At 43.7% G+C, this 16,761-nt stretch overlaps 1 protein-coding gene and 1 long non-coding RNA gene across 2 annotated transcripts; one reads left to right on the top strand and one right to left on the bottom strand.

Moving 5' to 3' along the window:
* Positions 1–5,691: 5,691 nt before the first annotated feature.
* Positions 5,692–12,350, top strand: LOC132343830 (uncharacterized). The gene is made up of 2 exons (XR_009492800.1): positions 5,692–5,802; positions 10,809–12,350. It is a non-coding gene; the product is annotated as an uncharacterized lncRNA (long non-coding RNA).
* LOC789192 (cyclin-G1) lies at positions 7,463–8,543 on the bottom strand. Its single transcript, XM_010800793.3, has one exon. It carries the CDS (start codon positions 8,194–8,196, stop codon positions 7,711–7,713), a length of 486 nt encoding a protein of 161 aa, XP_010799095.3. The 5' UTR covers positions 8,197–8,543; the 3' UTR covers positions 7,463–7,710.
* Positions 12,351–16,761: the final 4,411 nt, after the last annotated feature.

The raw sequence follows: 16,761 nt of genomic DNA, 5'->3' as shown, positions 1-16,761 counted from the left end.
TTGTAGCCAAGGGCTCTGTCTAGTTGCACTATACTAGGGGTTTATCTCTAGTTGTGATGTGGTGGCTCCTTTGAGTTGTTGCAGTTGTTACTCTAGTTGCTATGAGTAAGGGGCTAATCTATAGTTGTGGTGAGGTTTCCGATACAGTTTTATCCAGAAGCCTCCTCTCTTGTTGCAGTGGGGGTATCTCTCTAGTTTTGGTGGATGCCCAAGTCTTTAGTTGTTGTGGGGGTCTCCTCTTGTTGCATTGGGCAGGGGTTTTCCCCAATAGTTGCAATGTGTGGTGGGGCTCTTCTCAAGATGTGGTGTGTGGGCTCATCTCTAGTGGCAATCTGCACTTCTCTAATTGTGTCGTGGGTGCTCCTCTCTTGTAGTGATGTGTGCCTGGGCTCCTCTGTTGTGGTGCTGTGGTGTTACTCTCTCTATGGTGTTGAGGTCTTATCTCAATTTGCCATGATAGCTCCTCTTGAGTTCAGGCAGGAGACTCAGAGCTCCATTTGAGTTCTGATTGTGCCTTCTCTTGAGCTGCAGCAGAGGGCTTGGGGTCCTCCCAAGTTATGGTGGCAAACTTGGGGTTCCTCTGGATTTGCAGCAGTTTACTCGGGGCTCCTCTCAAGTTGTGCTGGGTACTTGGTGTTCCTCTCAAGTACAGCGCTGAACTCGGGGTTCCTCCCTGGGTGCCACTGAGGCTCCACTTGTGTTGAGGCAGGGAATTCAGAGCTCCTCTCCAGTTGCGGTGTTGCCTCCCCTCGAGTTGTGCTGGGTTGTATCCATGGGGTGGGGAGTCCTCTCTACTTTTGGCACTGGGATCTCCTCACTAGTTTTTTGCAGGATTGCTTCTCTAATTTTGAGGGGCTCCTCTCGAGTTTCCTCAGTGGGCTCATCTCTATTTGCATCAAAATGACTCCTTTTTAAGTGTGATGTCCTGTGAGCTCTCTCTAGTTGTGGTGAGGGGATCCTCTCCAACTCTGCTGGAGGAGTGCCACTGTCTTGTTGCTGGGGTCTCCCCTTATGATGTGGAATAGGGTTTCTCTTGAATTGAGGTGGATTCTCACGGTTCCTCTTGAGTTGCAGTGGGGGTCTTGGGAATCCTTTCGATTTGCATTAGGGGGATTGGGGCTCATCTTGAGTAATGATGGGAACTCGGGGTTCCTTTGGAGTTGCAGCAGGAGTGTCTGTTCTCTCAATTTGAGGTGGGAACTTGGGGTTCCTCTCAAGTTGCAGTGGGAAACTCGGTGTTCCTCTCGAGTTAAAACAGGGGACTTGGGCCTCCTCTCAAGTTGAGGCGGGGAACTCAGGGTTCCTCTTGAGTTGCAACAGAGGACTTGGGGCTTCGCTCGAGTTGTGGCTGGGACTCAGGGTTCCTCTCAAGTAGCAGCATGGGACTTAGGGTTCCAATCGGGCCATGGCTGGGAACACGGGGTTCCTCTCAAGTTGGAGGGTACTCAGGGTTCCTTTCGAGTTGCAGCGGGACCTCCTCTTGAGTTGTCTTGGGGAGACTAGTCTCTAGGAGGGACATGCAGGGTGACTCCTTTCTTGTAATGTGCGGATGGCTACTCACTAGTTTTCTTAATGAAATATTAAGTGCTCAGTTAGCGGAGCTTGTGGCTCTGACCTGAGCTCTAGAGTTAAGCAAAGGGCAGTGGGTAAATATCTATACTGAATCTAAGTATGCTTATTTGACTTTATATGCTCATGCTGCAATATGGAAAGAAAAACAGTTTAAAACAGCAACAGGAGAACCTATTAAACATTTCAGACAGATTGAGAGACTTTTAACTGCTATATATTGTCCTAAAGAAGTAGCTGTCATGCATTGCAAAGGACACAACAGAGATGGGAGTAAAGTAGTCGAAGGTGATCAGCTGGCTGGCTGTCAAGCCAGAAAAGCGGCACTTTATGAAACCCCTCCGCTTCAGATGCCTTTGATCTGGACAGGTCCTGTGGAACAGGAAAAACCACAATATACTGAGGAAGAATTAGAAAGATATGAGAAAAGAGGAGCAAAGATTACTGATAGAGGATGGTTGCAGTCTGAGGATGGATGATTAATAATTCCTGAAAGTGCTCAATGGAAAATTCTTAAGGGTTTACACCAGACTTTTCATTTGGGTGCAGAGAGTACTTACCAGATGGCTTCTCGTTTGTTTAAAGGTAAACAAACAAACAAACAAAAAAACACTTTAAAGAATATTATCAAAAGATGTGAGGTTTGTCAGAAAAATAACCCAAAGACTGAAAAGCTAGAAAAATCTGGATTACAATGACGTGGAAGTTATCCTGGAGAGGACTGGGAAATTGGTTTTACTCATATGCCAAAAGCTAATGGGTATTCTTGCTTACAAGTTTGGGTGGATACTTTTACTGGATGGATTGAGGCTTTTCCTTGTCATAGTGAACAGGCTAAGGAGGTTATAAAGATTTTAATCCATGAAATTATCCCCAGGTTTGGGCTGCCACAGAGCCTTCAGAGTGACAATGGCTCTGCCTAAGCTGCTGTAACTCAAAGGGTATCTAAAACTCTAGGAATAGAATATCACTTACCCTGTTCCTGGAGACCCCAATCCTCAGGAAAGGTTGAAAAAGCTAATGACTGCCGGGGACCAGCCCCGGCTGATCCAGGGTATTCGAAGGAGAGATGGCCTAGGCGAAGATCAGGAGACAATTGCTTAATTAAATGTTAATTAAGGATATAAAGAGTAATAGAATGAGGATAGCTCAGTGAAGAAATTCAGTGGAGAAAAGAGGCTGAAATAAGGATAGCTCAGTGAGGAAATTCAGTGGAGAAAAGAGGCTGAATAATTCAGCCAGAAGGTAAGAGAAAGAACGACATGGGGAGACCAAGTTTCGGTGAACAAGGCCCGTACTTTATTTTCCAAAGTAGTTTTTATACCTTAAGTTATGCATAGAGGATAATGGGGGAAGGGGTAGAGTCAGGCAGCAAGCCAGGCTTTCTTCCTGCAAACTTAGCATATGCAAAAGTTAGGTGATTTGCATCATCTTCTGGCCCGGAGGCCTGTTAACAATTTAAGACCCTTTCTTCAGAAAACTTATTTTTCTCTAAAGGTGATTGGTCAGGAGCCACCCTCCAAAAGCATTAGATAAAGTTGCATTCCTACAGAGCAAAGGTGTGGTGGACTATAACAAGAAAAAGAATTAACTCAAGGGTCCCAGGTTACAAACATTAAAGCTACTACTTACACCAATTATATTAATCAATACACTGCCAGGGACACAGCAGGTAAGGGATATGGAAACTTAGCAGCAAACATTGGCTCAACAAGTGAAAATCCCTTCACCAATACAATTTCTAATCAATCTTTTAACTACTCAAAAGAATCTGTGTTTAGACAGTTTAGAACATCTCCTGCCTCTCACAGTTGGGAGGCTCTGAACAATCACATGTGGCCGGAAAAACCTATTCAGGCAGGCTAGAGGATTTCCAAAGGAGTTTGTAGGTTAAACACTGTCACACCCAGGAATTATTAACTGGAGCTGTAAGCTAACTCTTTTTTCAGAGAGAGGTAGTGGGGGACAGCCCCCCGTAAAGTCAGAGGTGTAGGTGAAAGCACAAAGCAGAAAGTAGGCAGACTCTGGTTTTGGGGGTAGATTGCTCGAGAATTTCCAGGGAGACTCCTGAGGCTTGATCCCGCCTTTGCGTATGCCAAGCCTCCTTCCTCATGACCTTTGCCAGAGGCGGAGCTCGCTCCCCGCAAATGATATTATCAAAAGACATCTGCGCACATTAACTCAAGAGACGCAGGAAAATTGGGTTAAAGTCCTACCCGTAGCTTTAATGAGGGCTCGAACTGCCCCCCAAAGGAAGGGACTGTCCCCCTTTGAATGTATTTATGGAAGGTCTTTCTTACTCACAGACATTGTTATAGACCCTGAAGCCTTGGAATTAACTAGTTATGTAACTCAGCTCTCAGCTTTTCAACAGGCATTAACAGAACTCTGGGAGATGACTCCTGACCCAGCCTCTGAGTCAAGCAAGCCTCTATTTGAGCCAGGAACTGAGGTCCTCATAGAAACATTAGGGTCTGGGAGCCCATCCGTTGAGCCCCTCTGTGAAGGCCCTTACCAGGTTATTCTTTCTTTTCCCACAGCTGTCAAAGTGCCAGGAATTGATTCGTAGGTACATCACACTCGAGTTAAGAGGTGGCACCCTGACCAGAACTAAGTGAATTCATTATATGTCTTTACTTTCTATGCTCTGACTTTGTACTTTTCAGATGGGCCTGATAACCTATGTGAGCCTACTTCTGCTGACTCCAAAAATCCTGAGTGTGCCATTTGATCCTCAAGACAATGCCTTCCTGTCCTGGGCTCACTCCTATGCTGCATTCCACAATCGGTCTAACTGCTGGGTCTTGCAGAGCACTCCCCTCTTCATCAGTGGAAGGCTTCCCATGGTGGACATCTCCATTTCAAGGAAAAGACTTTCTCCAAGTCTGTGAATACCTTTGATAACAATCACATGCAATGCCTCTTCATCTGATGACATCTAACAACCCTCAAATGGACTGGTGCTGTCAGGAAGCATTTAACAGGAGGCTTTCTGTGTGCTGTTTTGGATCTGTCAGGAATTCTCTGCTCCTTATTAATTCCTGAATATTCAGGAATTAAGAGGAGAGGCAAGCCTCTCCCAGTACTGAGGAATCCAGGCATTTCCTTCATTAGTTTTTTTTTTTTTCTAATTTTATTTTATTTTTAAACTTTACATAATTGTATTAGTTTTGCCAAATATCAAAATGAATCCGCCACAGGTATACATGTGTTCCCCATCCTGAACCCTCCTCCCTCCTGCCTCCCCATACCATCCCTCTGGGTCATCCCAGTGCACTAGCCCCAAGCATCCAGTATCGTGCATTGAACCTGGACTGGCAACTCGTTTCTTACATGATATTTTACATGTTTCAATGCCATTCTCCCAAATGTTCCCACCCTCTCCCTCTCCCACAGAGTCCATAAGACTGTTCTATACATCAGTGTCTCTTTTGCTGTCTCGTACACCAGGTTATTGTTACCATCTTTCTAAATTCCATATATATGCGTTAGTATACTGTATTTATGTTTTTCCTTCTGGCTTACTTCACTCTGTATAATAGGCTCCAGTTTCATCCACCTCATTAGAACTGATTCAAATGTATTCTTTTTAATGGCTGAGTAATACTCCATTGTGTATATGTACCACAGCTTTCTTATCCATTCATCTGCTGATGGGCATCTAGGTTGCTTCCATGTCCTGGCATTAGTTTTTCTATATGGTGATAAGTACCCTCTTTCTTTTTATGAACTATATGGTAAAAGTGGTTATTTACAACTCTCTCTTTCATATGGATGCTGCTGAAAGTAGCTATCTTGTAAGACAGTATGAATACCTACACAATGTTGAATAAAACACCTTTGCTCCATCAGAGCTCTGGTCCCCGTCTCTCTCTCTCTCTCTCTCTCTCTCTCTCTCGCTCCCTCTCTTTTTCAGGCTGATCCCCTGGAGTGCAGAGGCTCTCTGAGTTCACTTTCCCACCCGGGTTTCTAAGACCCTCTTGAGAAGGCACTCTGCGTCTTCACTCCATTGAGAGGGCGCCTGAGGCCTCCGTGAACAGAGCAAGGGCTATATTGGCTTTCTGTGTAAACCAAGGAATATCAGCCTCTTTCTCTGCTTTATTTTCTTATTGTCGACTCCGGACCACCAGGTTCCGGTCCATTAAAGGACCTCAACAAGTGGCGCCCAGAACAGGGATTTGGTTCACGTAGGCAGATTCTTGGACGGAGTGACCCCAGGGCCTATTGAGGCCGGTAAGTACTAAGACATGGGTAAAAGGGCTGGAAAGCCCCATCACTTTTCTACTTTACTTCATCACTTATTTAAAGTTCAAGGATCTAATGAAACATATGCTGATTTTTTAGCTAGATTAGAAACTGCTATTTCCCGTACTGTAATTGGAGAAGAAGCCAAAAGGCAACTAGAGAAATTACTTGCTTATGATAATGCAAATCAGGAATGTCAAAAAGCTATAGCTCCAATTCGTGAGAAAGGGACTATTGATTATTTGAAGGCTTGTCGCAATCTAGGATTAGAAACTCAAAAGATGCAAATGGTAGCTGAAACAATCGCTGCTGCCTTAAGAAAGGGAAATAAAGGATGCTTTACATGTGGAAATAAGAACCATTTAAAAAGGGATGGCCCTAAGAAAGCTAAAAAAAAAAAAAAGAAAAGAGAAAATATATAAAAATAAAAAACCTCCAAGAATCTGCCCTCGCTACCATAGAGGAATGCATTGGGCCAAAGATTGTAAGTCTAAATCTGACATTGAAAGAAAACCTATTCCGGAAAACTCCAAGCAGGGACCCCCCAGGTGCCCTTCAACAAAAACCTGGGGCAAATTCCATCTTTTACCTGAAACCCTCAACATCTGGCAGTGCTGCCATCGATATACCAGCTTTATTTTTATTTTTTTTTTTATTTTTTATTTTTTTTGCATTTCAGTAACTTTATTGAAAGGTATATCCCTTATTACCAAAACATAATGGGAGTTGGTTAGGTTACCTCTGGCAACTCAAAATTAACAATGATGTATTCAAAATATTGAAATGTATCAGTATTTTGGGAAAACTGTAAAGTTATCCATAAAACATGGTTTACCAAGTATGAGATACACTGTGGGTCTTTGGTTCATTTTCTAATGCCTCTATAGCCATAAAATGATGTCAAAACTGGGTGCAGCCATCCTGGATGGATTCAGGCTACACACTGCACTGAGTAACTCTCTGCAACACTTTAACCCTGTAGATCTCCAAACACTACACCTCAGCAACCTTATACTTATGAAGATGCCTACTTACCTTTCCTAATACTTGCTTTTGGCACACTGTAGGGGCAATTAATGTAAGTATATTCTCTTCCTTTTAAGCAAAATTCTAAGTTAGAACCAAGTTTTATAAAAACAGTCCTCAGTAAAAACTGATGGAGTGTTAAAAAGTTTTCAGAGTGACGCTAATTTGTTTTGAGTTACTAGTACAGTAAAAACTAATTTTCTTGATGGGACTAGACTGAGGCAGTAAATTTTATATAAAACTTTTAAAATCATGGATACAAACATCACCTGTTTTCTAGAAAAATATTAAAGATAACATGCCAAAATTAATGAGTTGGTAGTTTTGCTTTACATAAATGCCCTCAAATTTAAATGTGATTTCTATGTAGCAGTAAGGTCCACATCTCTGGGTTAATAATTACTTGCATTATAGGTGCCAAGAAACTAACTATTCTCACTGTCTAGAATAGTGACCCTTATTGTGCCTTAAAAAGTGCATTTGTGAAATGGTGGTTTTGATGTAAACCTCATAGTTTAAGTAGGTTACCCTTTTTAAACACCACCTAAATACAATATATTGACCCAATATAGAAACTTGGATCAATGTTAGAAACGAAGATTCACAGTTTACCTTTCCAGGCTTGTCATTTGCATTTCACATTTATACTGTTACTTTGATTTGTATGTTTCATAGGTGAATTCAAATTTGAGTAATTCCACTATAGGGTAATGTTAATTAGGCAGTTTTCCCAAATCTGAGAACACCGATGCTAATCTAGTTGTAATGTTTTGAGGCTTCACAGCTTAAATCCGTTATAATATTATGGAATCCACAGCTCAGGATTGTGGAGAAAGGCTTCAGAAGTTTTTTGTTGCTGTAATCATCCAATTAAGGGACCGTTTCGGGAATTGTTGGAAGGTGGGTTATCCTGTAGTAACTATGCCTCAGTTGCCGTGCAGTACGCCCAGAAACAATCCATTTCAACTTCTGAACGTTTGGTTTGGCACACTTGTTCGATGAATATTCAGCTAAACACTTGGATACAAGCTCCTGCCAGAAAGTCAAATCTCTGCCACTGATCTTGGAATGTTTCTGAAGACGTTCTACTCCTTCTGTTAACTCTATATACTTCTGTGCTTGGATCTCCAATGCGATGACAGACAATGCCAACACAGATGGCTTTGCTTTAGAAAATATGATCCTGCAGTAGCATGCCTTAAGTTGGGCTTCTAGCCTTTCAAAATTAAGGCTACTCTTCCTTTCATGTGGCACGTTCTCTTGAAGGAGTGAGTAATAGAGCTGTAGAAACTGAAAGGCAGTAGTAGCTTTGACTTTCCAACACACCTTCTCCAATACGATCTTCTCCATTCTCATCAAGTCTGAAACCGTGAACCTGTACTGGCTTATTCGGATCAAGTCAGTTGCCAATGGGACATTCCTTTCCTCTTCTGTTGATTTTACAGCCAGATAGAAGCAGCTTAGTCCAACACACCCAAGGTGCTTGGGCTGTACCTTGATTGCGACTGCAGCTCCTCAGCGGTAAGCACCCTCCCCGGGCCTGCTCTCACCTCACCCCACGATATAAGACCCGAGAGGCCTGCGAGGCGAGAGGACTCGCGGGCAAGAGGGGACAGGCCCGGGGAGGGGGAGCCGTCTTGGGTGGGGGTTTCTGCAGCGCCGCCGAGACGACACTGCCCTTCTCTGGGTCAGTTCGGAGCCCCCAGCTTTGTTTTTAGAATGAGCTCTATTTAAATTCAAATTCACGTGAACTGAAAAATTAAATATATATAATGTTTATTTAAATATAAATTAAATATAATTTAAATATAATTGTTTGCTAATCTAATTAAGACATGTCTTAAATCATCAACGTTATATAATACTTTTATTATGCCTAGGTTTAAGGTAAACTAAATTTGTCAACAAAAAGGTAACTCTTTATATATATATATAAATGAGATAAAAACTTTTAGATTCTATTTTTAATAGAATATTATTATAATATGTTATTATAATCTAAAATAATCTCTTAGGATTGGGATAACTTAAATTTCTAGAGTTGTACTAAACTAAATAATAAAAGTTTATTAAATAGCTAGGTCATTTCCAAATAAAATAAGATTTTAAAACATTAATTACTAAACATTAACTTCCTCTTAACAAAAAGTTTTCTTACATAAAAACTAAAGATATTTTAAACTATTAATAAATATATTATATAATGTATAATATATTGATATAAATATAAACATGTATTTATGTATATAATAAATATATATTATAATATGATATAATAAATATATTCACCAATCTATAAAATGCTAATATACAACACACTTCATAGTTGCTAAGGAAAAGTAAGATGTATGCTTTTTTTTTTTTAAGATATATGCTTTTAATAAAAAGATATAAGACAAACTCAGATATACATTCCACATTTTTCCTGGGGGCAACTGCTCATTTAACAAACAATACAATTATTAAAATAACTTGGAAATATGACAAGCCTATTTGGACAGAGCAGTGGCCCCTCACGAAAGAGAAATTACAGGCGGCTAAGGAACTTATAGATACACAACTAGAATTAAAGCATATTGAGGAATCTTGTTCTCTTTGAAACTCTCCTATTTTTGTCATAAAAAAGAAATCTAACAAATGGCATCTCCTAACAGACCTTAGAAAAGTTAATGCATCTATGAAACCTATGGGTACATTACAACCAGGAATCCCATCACCTACCACTATTCCTCAAAATTGGCATATTATTATTATTGATTTACAAGGTTGCTTTTTTAATATACCTTCACACCCTTTAGACTGAGAGGTTCGCTTTCTCTCTCCCTTGTCCTGATCATATTGGGCCTCGTAAACGGTACCAATGGACTGCACTGCCACAGGGGATGGTGAATCCTCCCACCAGGTGTCAGTACTACGTAGCCAAAGCCCTGGAGCCTGTGAGAAAGCAGTTTCCTAATTTTCTTGTTATTCACTATATGGATGATATATTGTTTTCGGCTCCATGTATCTTAGAAACTCAACATATGTTTGATATAGCTCAAATATGCTTAAAAAACTCTGGATTAATCATTGCCCCTGAAAAAATTCAAACCTCTACACCTTACCATTACTTGGGGTTCGTTGTTAATAGGCAACGCATTACTCCCCAACTAACTCAGATCCGTACTGATAAATTATCAACCTTAAATGATTTTCAAAAGCTCTTGCTGCTGCTGCTAAGTCGCTTCAGTCGTGTCCGACTCTGTGTGACCCCATAGACGGCAGCCCACCAGGCTCCCCTGTCCCTGGGATTCTCCAGGCAAGAACACTGGAGTGGGTTGCCATTTCCTTCTCCAATGCATGAAAGTGAAAAGTGAAAGTGAAGTCGCTCAGTCCTGTCCGACTCTTAGCGACCCCATGGACTGCAACCTACCAGGCTCCTCCATCCATGGGATTTTCCAGGCAAGAGTACTGGAGTGGGTTGCCATTGTCTTCTCCTCAAAAGCTCTTAGGTGATATTAATTGGATTAGACCTTCTTTAGGCATTGCTAATTATCAACTGACTAACCTATTTAATACTTTAAAAGGAGATCCTGATTTAAATAGCCCTCGTTGACTTTCTCAAGAGGCACAAGAGGAATTCTGGTGCAAAATAAATTACAAAACAATTTCTTACTCGCATCAAAATAGATTTACCTCTAGAATTGTTTATACTCCCACTCCTATATTTCTAGACACTTAAAACAATTTTTACAATCTTTTCCTATTATACATATTACAAGTATTCCTTATAATCCAGACACAAGACATAGTCAAACACATCACACACTAAAGTTACAAATAAAAAAATTAAAAAAGGGAGAATACACAGGTACACTACTGTCTTCCTTATCTAAAGAAGACTTTACTAGATTCTAACATATTTTCTAAACCTATAACTATTGTTAATACAGCTTTATTTGTTTTAAATTCTTTAACCTTTTCTTAAGATTCGACCCAAGGGGGCCCCCAGCATTCAAAACGGAGATGAAACAAGAACCCCAGGAAGAAGAAATTCCAATACGGGCCATGTCTGCTCCAAAGATCTCCAGAAAGCACCGCCTTCGGCGGCATCACCCCGATGATCTCCTCACTTGGAGACAAATAAAAGCCCTACTAATCAAGCTGAAAATTTGGTCTCTCAACAGGGGTTGCCTCCGAGTCCTGAGTACATTCTCCTGGCAATGCTCAGTCTTTTGGCCTGTACCTCCCCCTGCTCAAGCTCAGACTAACACCCAACCCCCCTCTATTGCAGGTGGTCGAATGGACGGAGAGAGGACCAATCATTTCAACTAATGACTCTATACATATGCTTTCTCCCTAGTACATGAAAGGGCCTTCACACCCTGGGCAGGAAAGAAAACTAATTAATATTTCTTTAGGCTATGAAGTCCTTCCCTTGTGCACGGGCCCAGCAAAATTGTGCATAAACGTCAGCCGACAAATTTGGGCTGACAAATTTGGGCTTTCATCCTACCTCCAAAAGAAGACTTTCAGACACTGCTTGGATTATTTACTGCCCTTTCGTTGTCTGTAAACCATGTTTATACTACTGAAACTTTCGGGAAAGAGTTAGGGAAAGAACAAAGAACTTTATGCAAAGGGTTTACTTATAAAAACTTTACTTATACTCCCATTCCTTGGGACAAATGTCAAACCAATCAAGAAAATCAATGTTTGTGGCTAATCATACAATTGTTGCTTGGGGACCCCATGGTATGTGGTTATCTGACTGCTCAGATGATATTAACAACACTGTGTGTGATATGGAAGGTCACTGACACTATGATGGAACATTACTATGACAAACGACTTCTTGAGTGACTTGACCATGGATTAGCCCCACCTCCTCCTAAGATCGTCCTCCATAAACAGAGTGGGCCTGAACAATGGGCCATTTGGAAACTTGCTGCGAGCATCAGAGCACAGAAGAACTTGGAACTTGGACCGGACATTTCATAGGGACCAGTCGTCATAGTAACTATTTCTTTCGCTACAGTCAGTCATATTTTATACAGGCCTGTGTCCCACTTCCTTTTGTTATAGCCATAGAAAATTTACAATTTAATAAGACTTTTACGTTCTGTAACTTGTATTAATTGCAAACTATATACTTGTATTAACACCTCTATTTCTTTAAGCTTTTTGTGTTATTCCTGTTCACGTCAATCACAGTGCCTACAACTGGGAACAAATCAAATTTCATTTAATAAATATACGTGATAATGCCTCTCTGAATGTACAATTACTATAAAAGAAAATCTTTAAAACTTTTTTCTAAAAATCTGCCCTCTTCCCCTAATTTGGAAACTTTAGCTGAACAAATTACCTGGGCTAGACCCACGAGGATGGTTTCAAAGTATTACCCACAGTATCGGGTCTGGAACTGTAGCTTTGGTGATTGTCTTGATAATTATATTTGTTGTTTACCGTCGCCTTTCTATAAGGTTGGTTAATACTAACCAAATTCATTTGGTCAAGACCTTTTTTTTTACAAATATAATAAAATAGGGGGAATTGTCAGGAAGCATTTAACAGGAGGCTTCCTGTGTGCTGTTTTGGATCCATCAGGAATTCTCTGCTTCTTATTAATTACTGAATACTCAGGAATTAAGAGGAGAGGCAAGCCTCTCCTGGGGGCTGAAGAATACAGGCATTTCCTTCATTAGTTTTTCTATACAGTGATAAGTACCCTCTTCCTTCTTGTGAACCATACGGTAAAAGTGATTGTTTACAACTCTCTCTCTCTTTAATATGGATCACCTATGTTTTCTAAGTCTGGAATTTTAATCTTTATCTTTGCTGAGAATAACTACCTTGTAAGACAGTATATATGCCCACACCATGTTGATTAAAACACCTTTGCTCCATCAGAGCTCTGGTCCCCGTCTCTCTCTCTCTCTCTCTCTCTCTCTTTCAGGCTGATCCCTTGGAGCTCTGCAGAGGCTCTCTGAGTTCACTTTCCTGCCTGGGCTTCTAAGACCCTCTCGAGAAGGCACTTTGCATGTTCACTCCATTGAGAGGGCACCTGAGGCCTCTGTGAACAGAGCAAGCCCTGTGTCGGGGGCTTTATTGGCTTTCTGCATAAATCAAGGAATATCAGCCTCTTTCTCTCCTTTACCTTCTCATCATCGACTCTAGACCACCAGGTTCCAGTCCATTAAAGGACTTCAACAAGGTGAGAGCAGCCAGGGACTACGCCCGTCGGATTGGCCCTCACCCAGTGAAGCGTTGGGGTTGTGTTTCATTTTGTTAGCATAGTTGTGGGCCCTGCTGGCCAGGGCATTTTGGCCTTAGTGGGCAGGATCGACCCCAGCAGTTTACCTTGTAAGAGGTTGTGCAGGTGCTGCATAGAGGATGGGCGGGGGCCCCACAAGAAGGGAAACACTGGCTGGAGGAGTCACGGGGGCATGTGGACTGAGCTATCAAGTCAGTCCTTGAAGCAGAAAGGCTAAGCCCCTTAACGTCTCCCTTCTTCCAAGGAAAGAATACACTGGCTGGAAGAGTCTCTGGGGCATGAGGATCGAGCTAGAGAGTCAGTCCTTGAAGCAGAAAGGCTAAGCCCGTTAATGTCTCCCATCTTACAAACCACGGACCAATGTGTCCAGTATTTTAATGACGGGTACCTACTGCTTACGTGTATGACATACACCCTCATAGCTTCACATGTCTACTACATGCCTCTTACAAGTGCTGGGCACTGTTCTGGGTGCTGGACACTCAGTATGTAGTAGGGGATATGTAGTCCAGGATCTTTCTATTTCTGCAAAGAAAAATAGAAGAACAAAAGACTCCGTGTGGTTCAGCTTGAGCAAGTTCACCACGTGGACGGCCCTGCATGCATGTAAATTGTGGTAAAATACATATAACATAAATTTAACATTTTAACCAGTTGACTGAATGACTGGGTGGCTTCAGTGGAGTCAGGCTAACAGATGGCCTTGGGGTGCCATCCACCTTTGTCCCAGAGGAACACTCCAAATCTTGGTGGCCTTGTAGACCTTCCCTTTATTCTTCACTCTCCCCAGTGGCTCTAGGTCATTGGTCTGTGTGTCATTTAAGAATCTCTTTATCCACTTTGTTGTTAGGTTTATGTTTTGGAAAGCTTCTCAGACGTCCCTGGGACTTGAGAAGGCAGGCTTGGATTCCGGGTTCTCCCCTGCCACGTGCCTGCCAGGTCGAGGTGGAGGCCAAAGGCCAGTCTGAGTTGTGGTGGTCTATGTGGTCTTGGGGTCAGTGGACCCCCTCTTCTCTGGAAGGGCAAGGAGATCCTTTGTGTGAAGCCTGGAGAGACTTGACAGGGTCAGTCTTCACAGTCTCTCTCTCTTTTTAATTTATGTTTGCATTTAGTTTCTCATTTAACTGTTTTCTAGGAGTTTCCAACTCCTAGTGTAGAACTCAAAATATGCAGGGAGCAGCTTCTTAAAAGAGAAGAAGAAATTGCTGAACTGAAAGCAGAAAGAAGCAACACCAGGGTCAGTAGGGGGATTCTCATGTGTTGACATTTGCCCCACGTGGGTCACTGCTAGCCTCCGTGTTGCTATCTTTAAACTCTGTCTGATTTTCAAGTCATTTTTCACATCTTCCCACTGAGCAGACCAGGATGGATCAGTTTGGGGTTTCATACCTTGCTTCAAATTTATGATGGGAGCTAATGTAATTTTAGTACATTTGAGAGGGGAGTTCTCAATTTATATTTTTGTCCATGCTACACTTTATGTGGGATCTTAGTTCCCTGATAAGAGATTAAAACCCATGACCCCTGCAGAAGTGTGGAGCCTTAACTACTGGGCCCCTGGGGAAGTCTGCTCTTAACTTGAGACTGAACTGATGGGATTCCAACATGCCTTAGCGTGTTTCTGGCTATAGTGTGAAGCTGAAAGGAGTTATCGGCCCTGAAGTCAAGCATGAGGTTGAAGGTGCTCCTTTGGCCCTGCCCTGCAGCTGCTGCTGGAGCACGTGGAGTGCCTGGTTTCCTGGTATGTGCCGTCCCTCCAGATGACGGCGGGCAAGCGGCAGGCACAGTCCCCAGCCAGCATGACCAGCGAGGTGGAGGTGCTCAGGGTGCTGAAATTGCTGTTTGAGCACCACAAGGCCCTGGACAGGAAGGTACCAGTCACCCAGCCGTCCTGGATTTGTACACTAGTGCTTTGTTTTGACCTCACAGATTGCCCGGAAGTGCTGTGTTCCTTCCCTCTCAAAACAAGGCTGTCTAAGGCTTCCTTTGCCCTTTAGAGACCCTCCGACAGCTCTCTAAGCCACGAGGAGGACCTGGCTCAGATGATCGCGCTCCGGAAGTCATAGACAAGCAGTCACAGGAGCAGAGCCAGATGAAGGAGCGCCTGGCAGCCCTCTCTGCCCACGTGACAGAGCTGGAGGAGGACCTGGACACAGCCAGGAAGGACCTCCTCAAGTTTGAGGACGTGAACACGAAACTGCAGTGGGACATCCACGAAGTGAGTGACAGTGGCTGTGTCTGTTGTCCTGAGGTGGACTGTGGGTCCCTTCTTCTCCCGGTGATCTCAGCCTTGGGATGGCTGCGTGAGTAAGAGCAGAGCACTGGAGAGACCACAACTGGCTGCCTCCCCACCTCTGCGTTGAGGTCTCTGGGGTAGAAGAGGCCTGGTCCAGGCAGTCCGTTGGCAGTGGACCGACATGAGGGCAGCCCTGGCGCTGTGCTGCACCCTGGGTGTGGACTCCTCCTTTCCACAAGTTCTAGGGGGCCCATTGTGCTCCTTTTGTAAAAATTCATTCATCCATTCATTCATTAATTGGTGTATAGTGGCTTTACACTGCTATGTCAATTTCTGCTGTACAGCAAAGTGAATCAATCATCTATCTATCTATCTGTCTATCTATCTGCCTCTCTTTTAGATTTCCTGCCCATTTACTTCACCACAGAGCACTGAGTAGACTTCCCTGTGCTGTACACTAGGTCCTTACTCATTGACTTTATGTGTAGTATCAGTACTGTATATATGTCAACCCCAGTCTCCCAGTTCATCCCCGCCCCCGCAACTCCCTGTCGAATGTGTTCCTGATGATGCTGAAATTTGCTTCTGATTCACTCAGGCGAGTCTGGTGACGTCTGTGGAGCCCGTTCTCTCGGACAGATGGGAGCATGCTGTGTGGGCTCTGCTGAGGCAGCTTGCCTGGCCATCTTCTCGAGTTTTCTGAGGTTCCGCTCCTTGAAGGGATGTGTGACAGTGATACCGGCGGTCAGACAAGTCGAGTGGCGTTTGCTCACCCTCAGATCCTCAGGCCCAAGCTGTGTGACCATGTGGAATCATGATGTTTCCGGCGGTGGTGTCTGCGGCGGTCATGGATTTATGAGAAACATCCCAGGGATGTGGCACTGCTGGGGGAATCGTCCCCACTGCCAGCCAGCCAGCCAGCCAGCCACCATGTCCTTCTCGTGGGAAAGTGTTGCCCCGCGCTGCCGGTGGGCACTGGCTGGGGATGGAGAGTCGGGCGGGGTTGTGCTGGCCCTGCTGTTGGGAGCGTTGCGCGGAGCTCAGAGAGCAGCTGAGGGGCCGTCCGTTGGCTGGCCGCTCGCAGACCCCCCCAGAGCAGGGTCACTAACAGCCGCCAGGGGGCGCCCTTCTGCCTGTGATCTTCTCCAGGCTTGGTTTCTCCTCTCCCCGGGCATCTCTGCTGTCCGTCCCCGGTTGGCCTTGTAGTCCGACCTTTTGTCTTCCAGAAGCTCTGCCACTAAGGAGGCTAAACGGTTCAAACTTCCTTCCCAGCTTAGGAAGGTAGAATGTGTGCCTCGCGCGTCCCGCACTTGGCGCTGCCTGCTGCCTGCGCTGGCTTGCCACATGCAGTCCGAGGAGGGGGTGCAGTGGCCGTGGGTGCGGGGCCCGGGGCAGGGGGGAGCACGTCTCCTCTCACGAGCTGGTCACC

This window comes from Bos taurus, chromosome 25 (assembly GCF_002263795.3).
Source record: "Bos taurus isolate L1 Dominette 01449 registration number 42190680 breed Hereford chromosome 25, ARS-UCD2.0, whole genome shotgun sequence".
Taxonomy (NCBI): Eukaryota; Metazoa; Chordata; class Mammalia; order Artiodactyla; family Bovidae; genus Bos; species Bos taurus.
Note: the sequence above shows the minus strand (reverse complement) of the source record. Positions and strands in the feature narration are given on the sequence as shown.

What these genes read in the sequence shown, in the direction of transcription:
- LOC789192 (XM_010800793.3), bottom strand. Translation starts at nt 8,196, where the DNA reads ATGAGAATGGAGAAGATCGTATTGGAGAAGGTGTGTTGGAAAGTCAAA.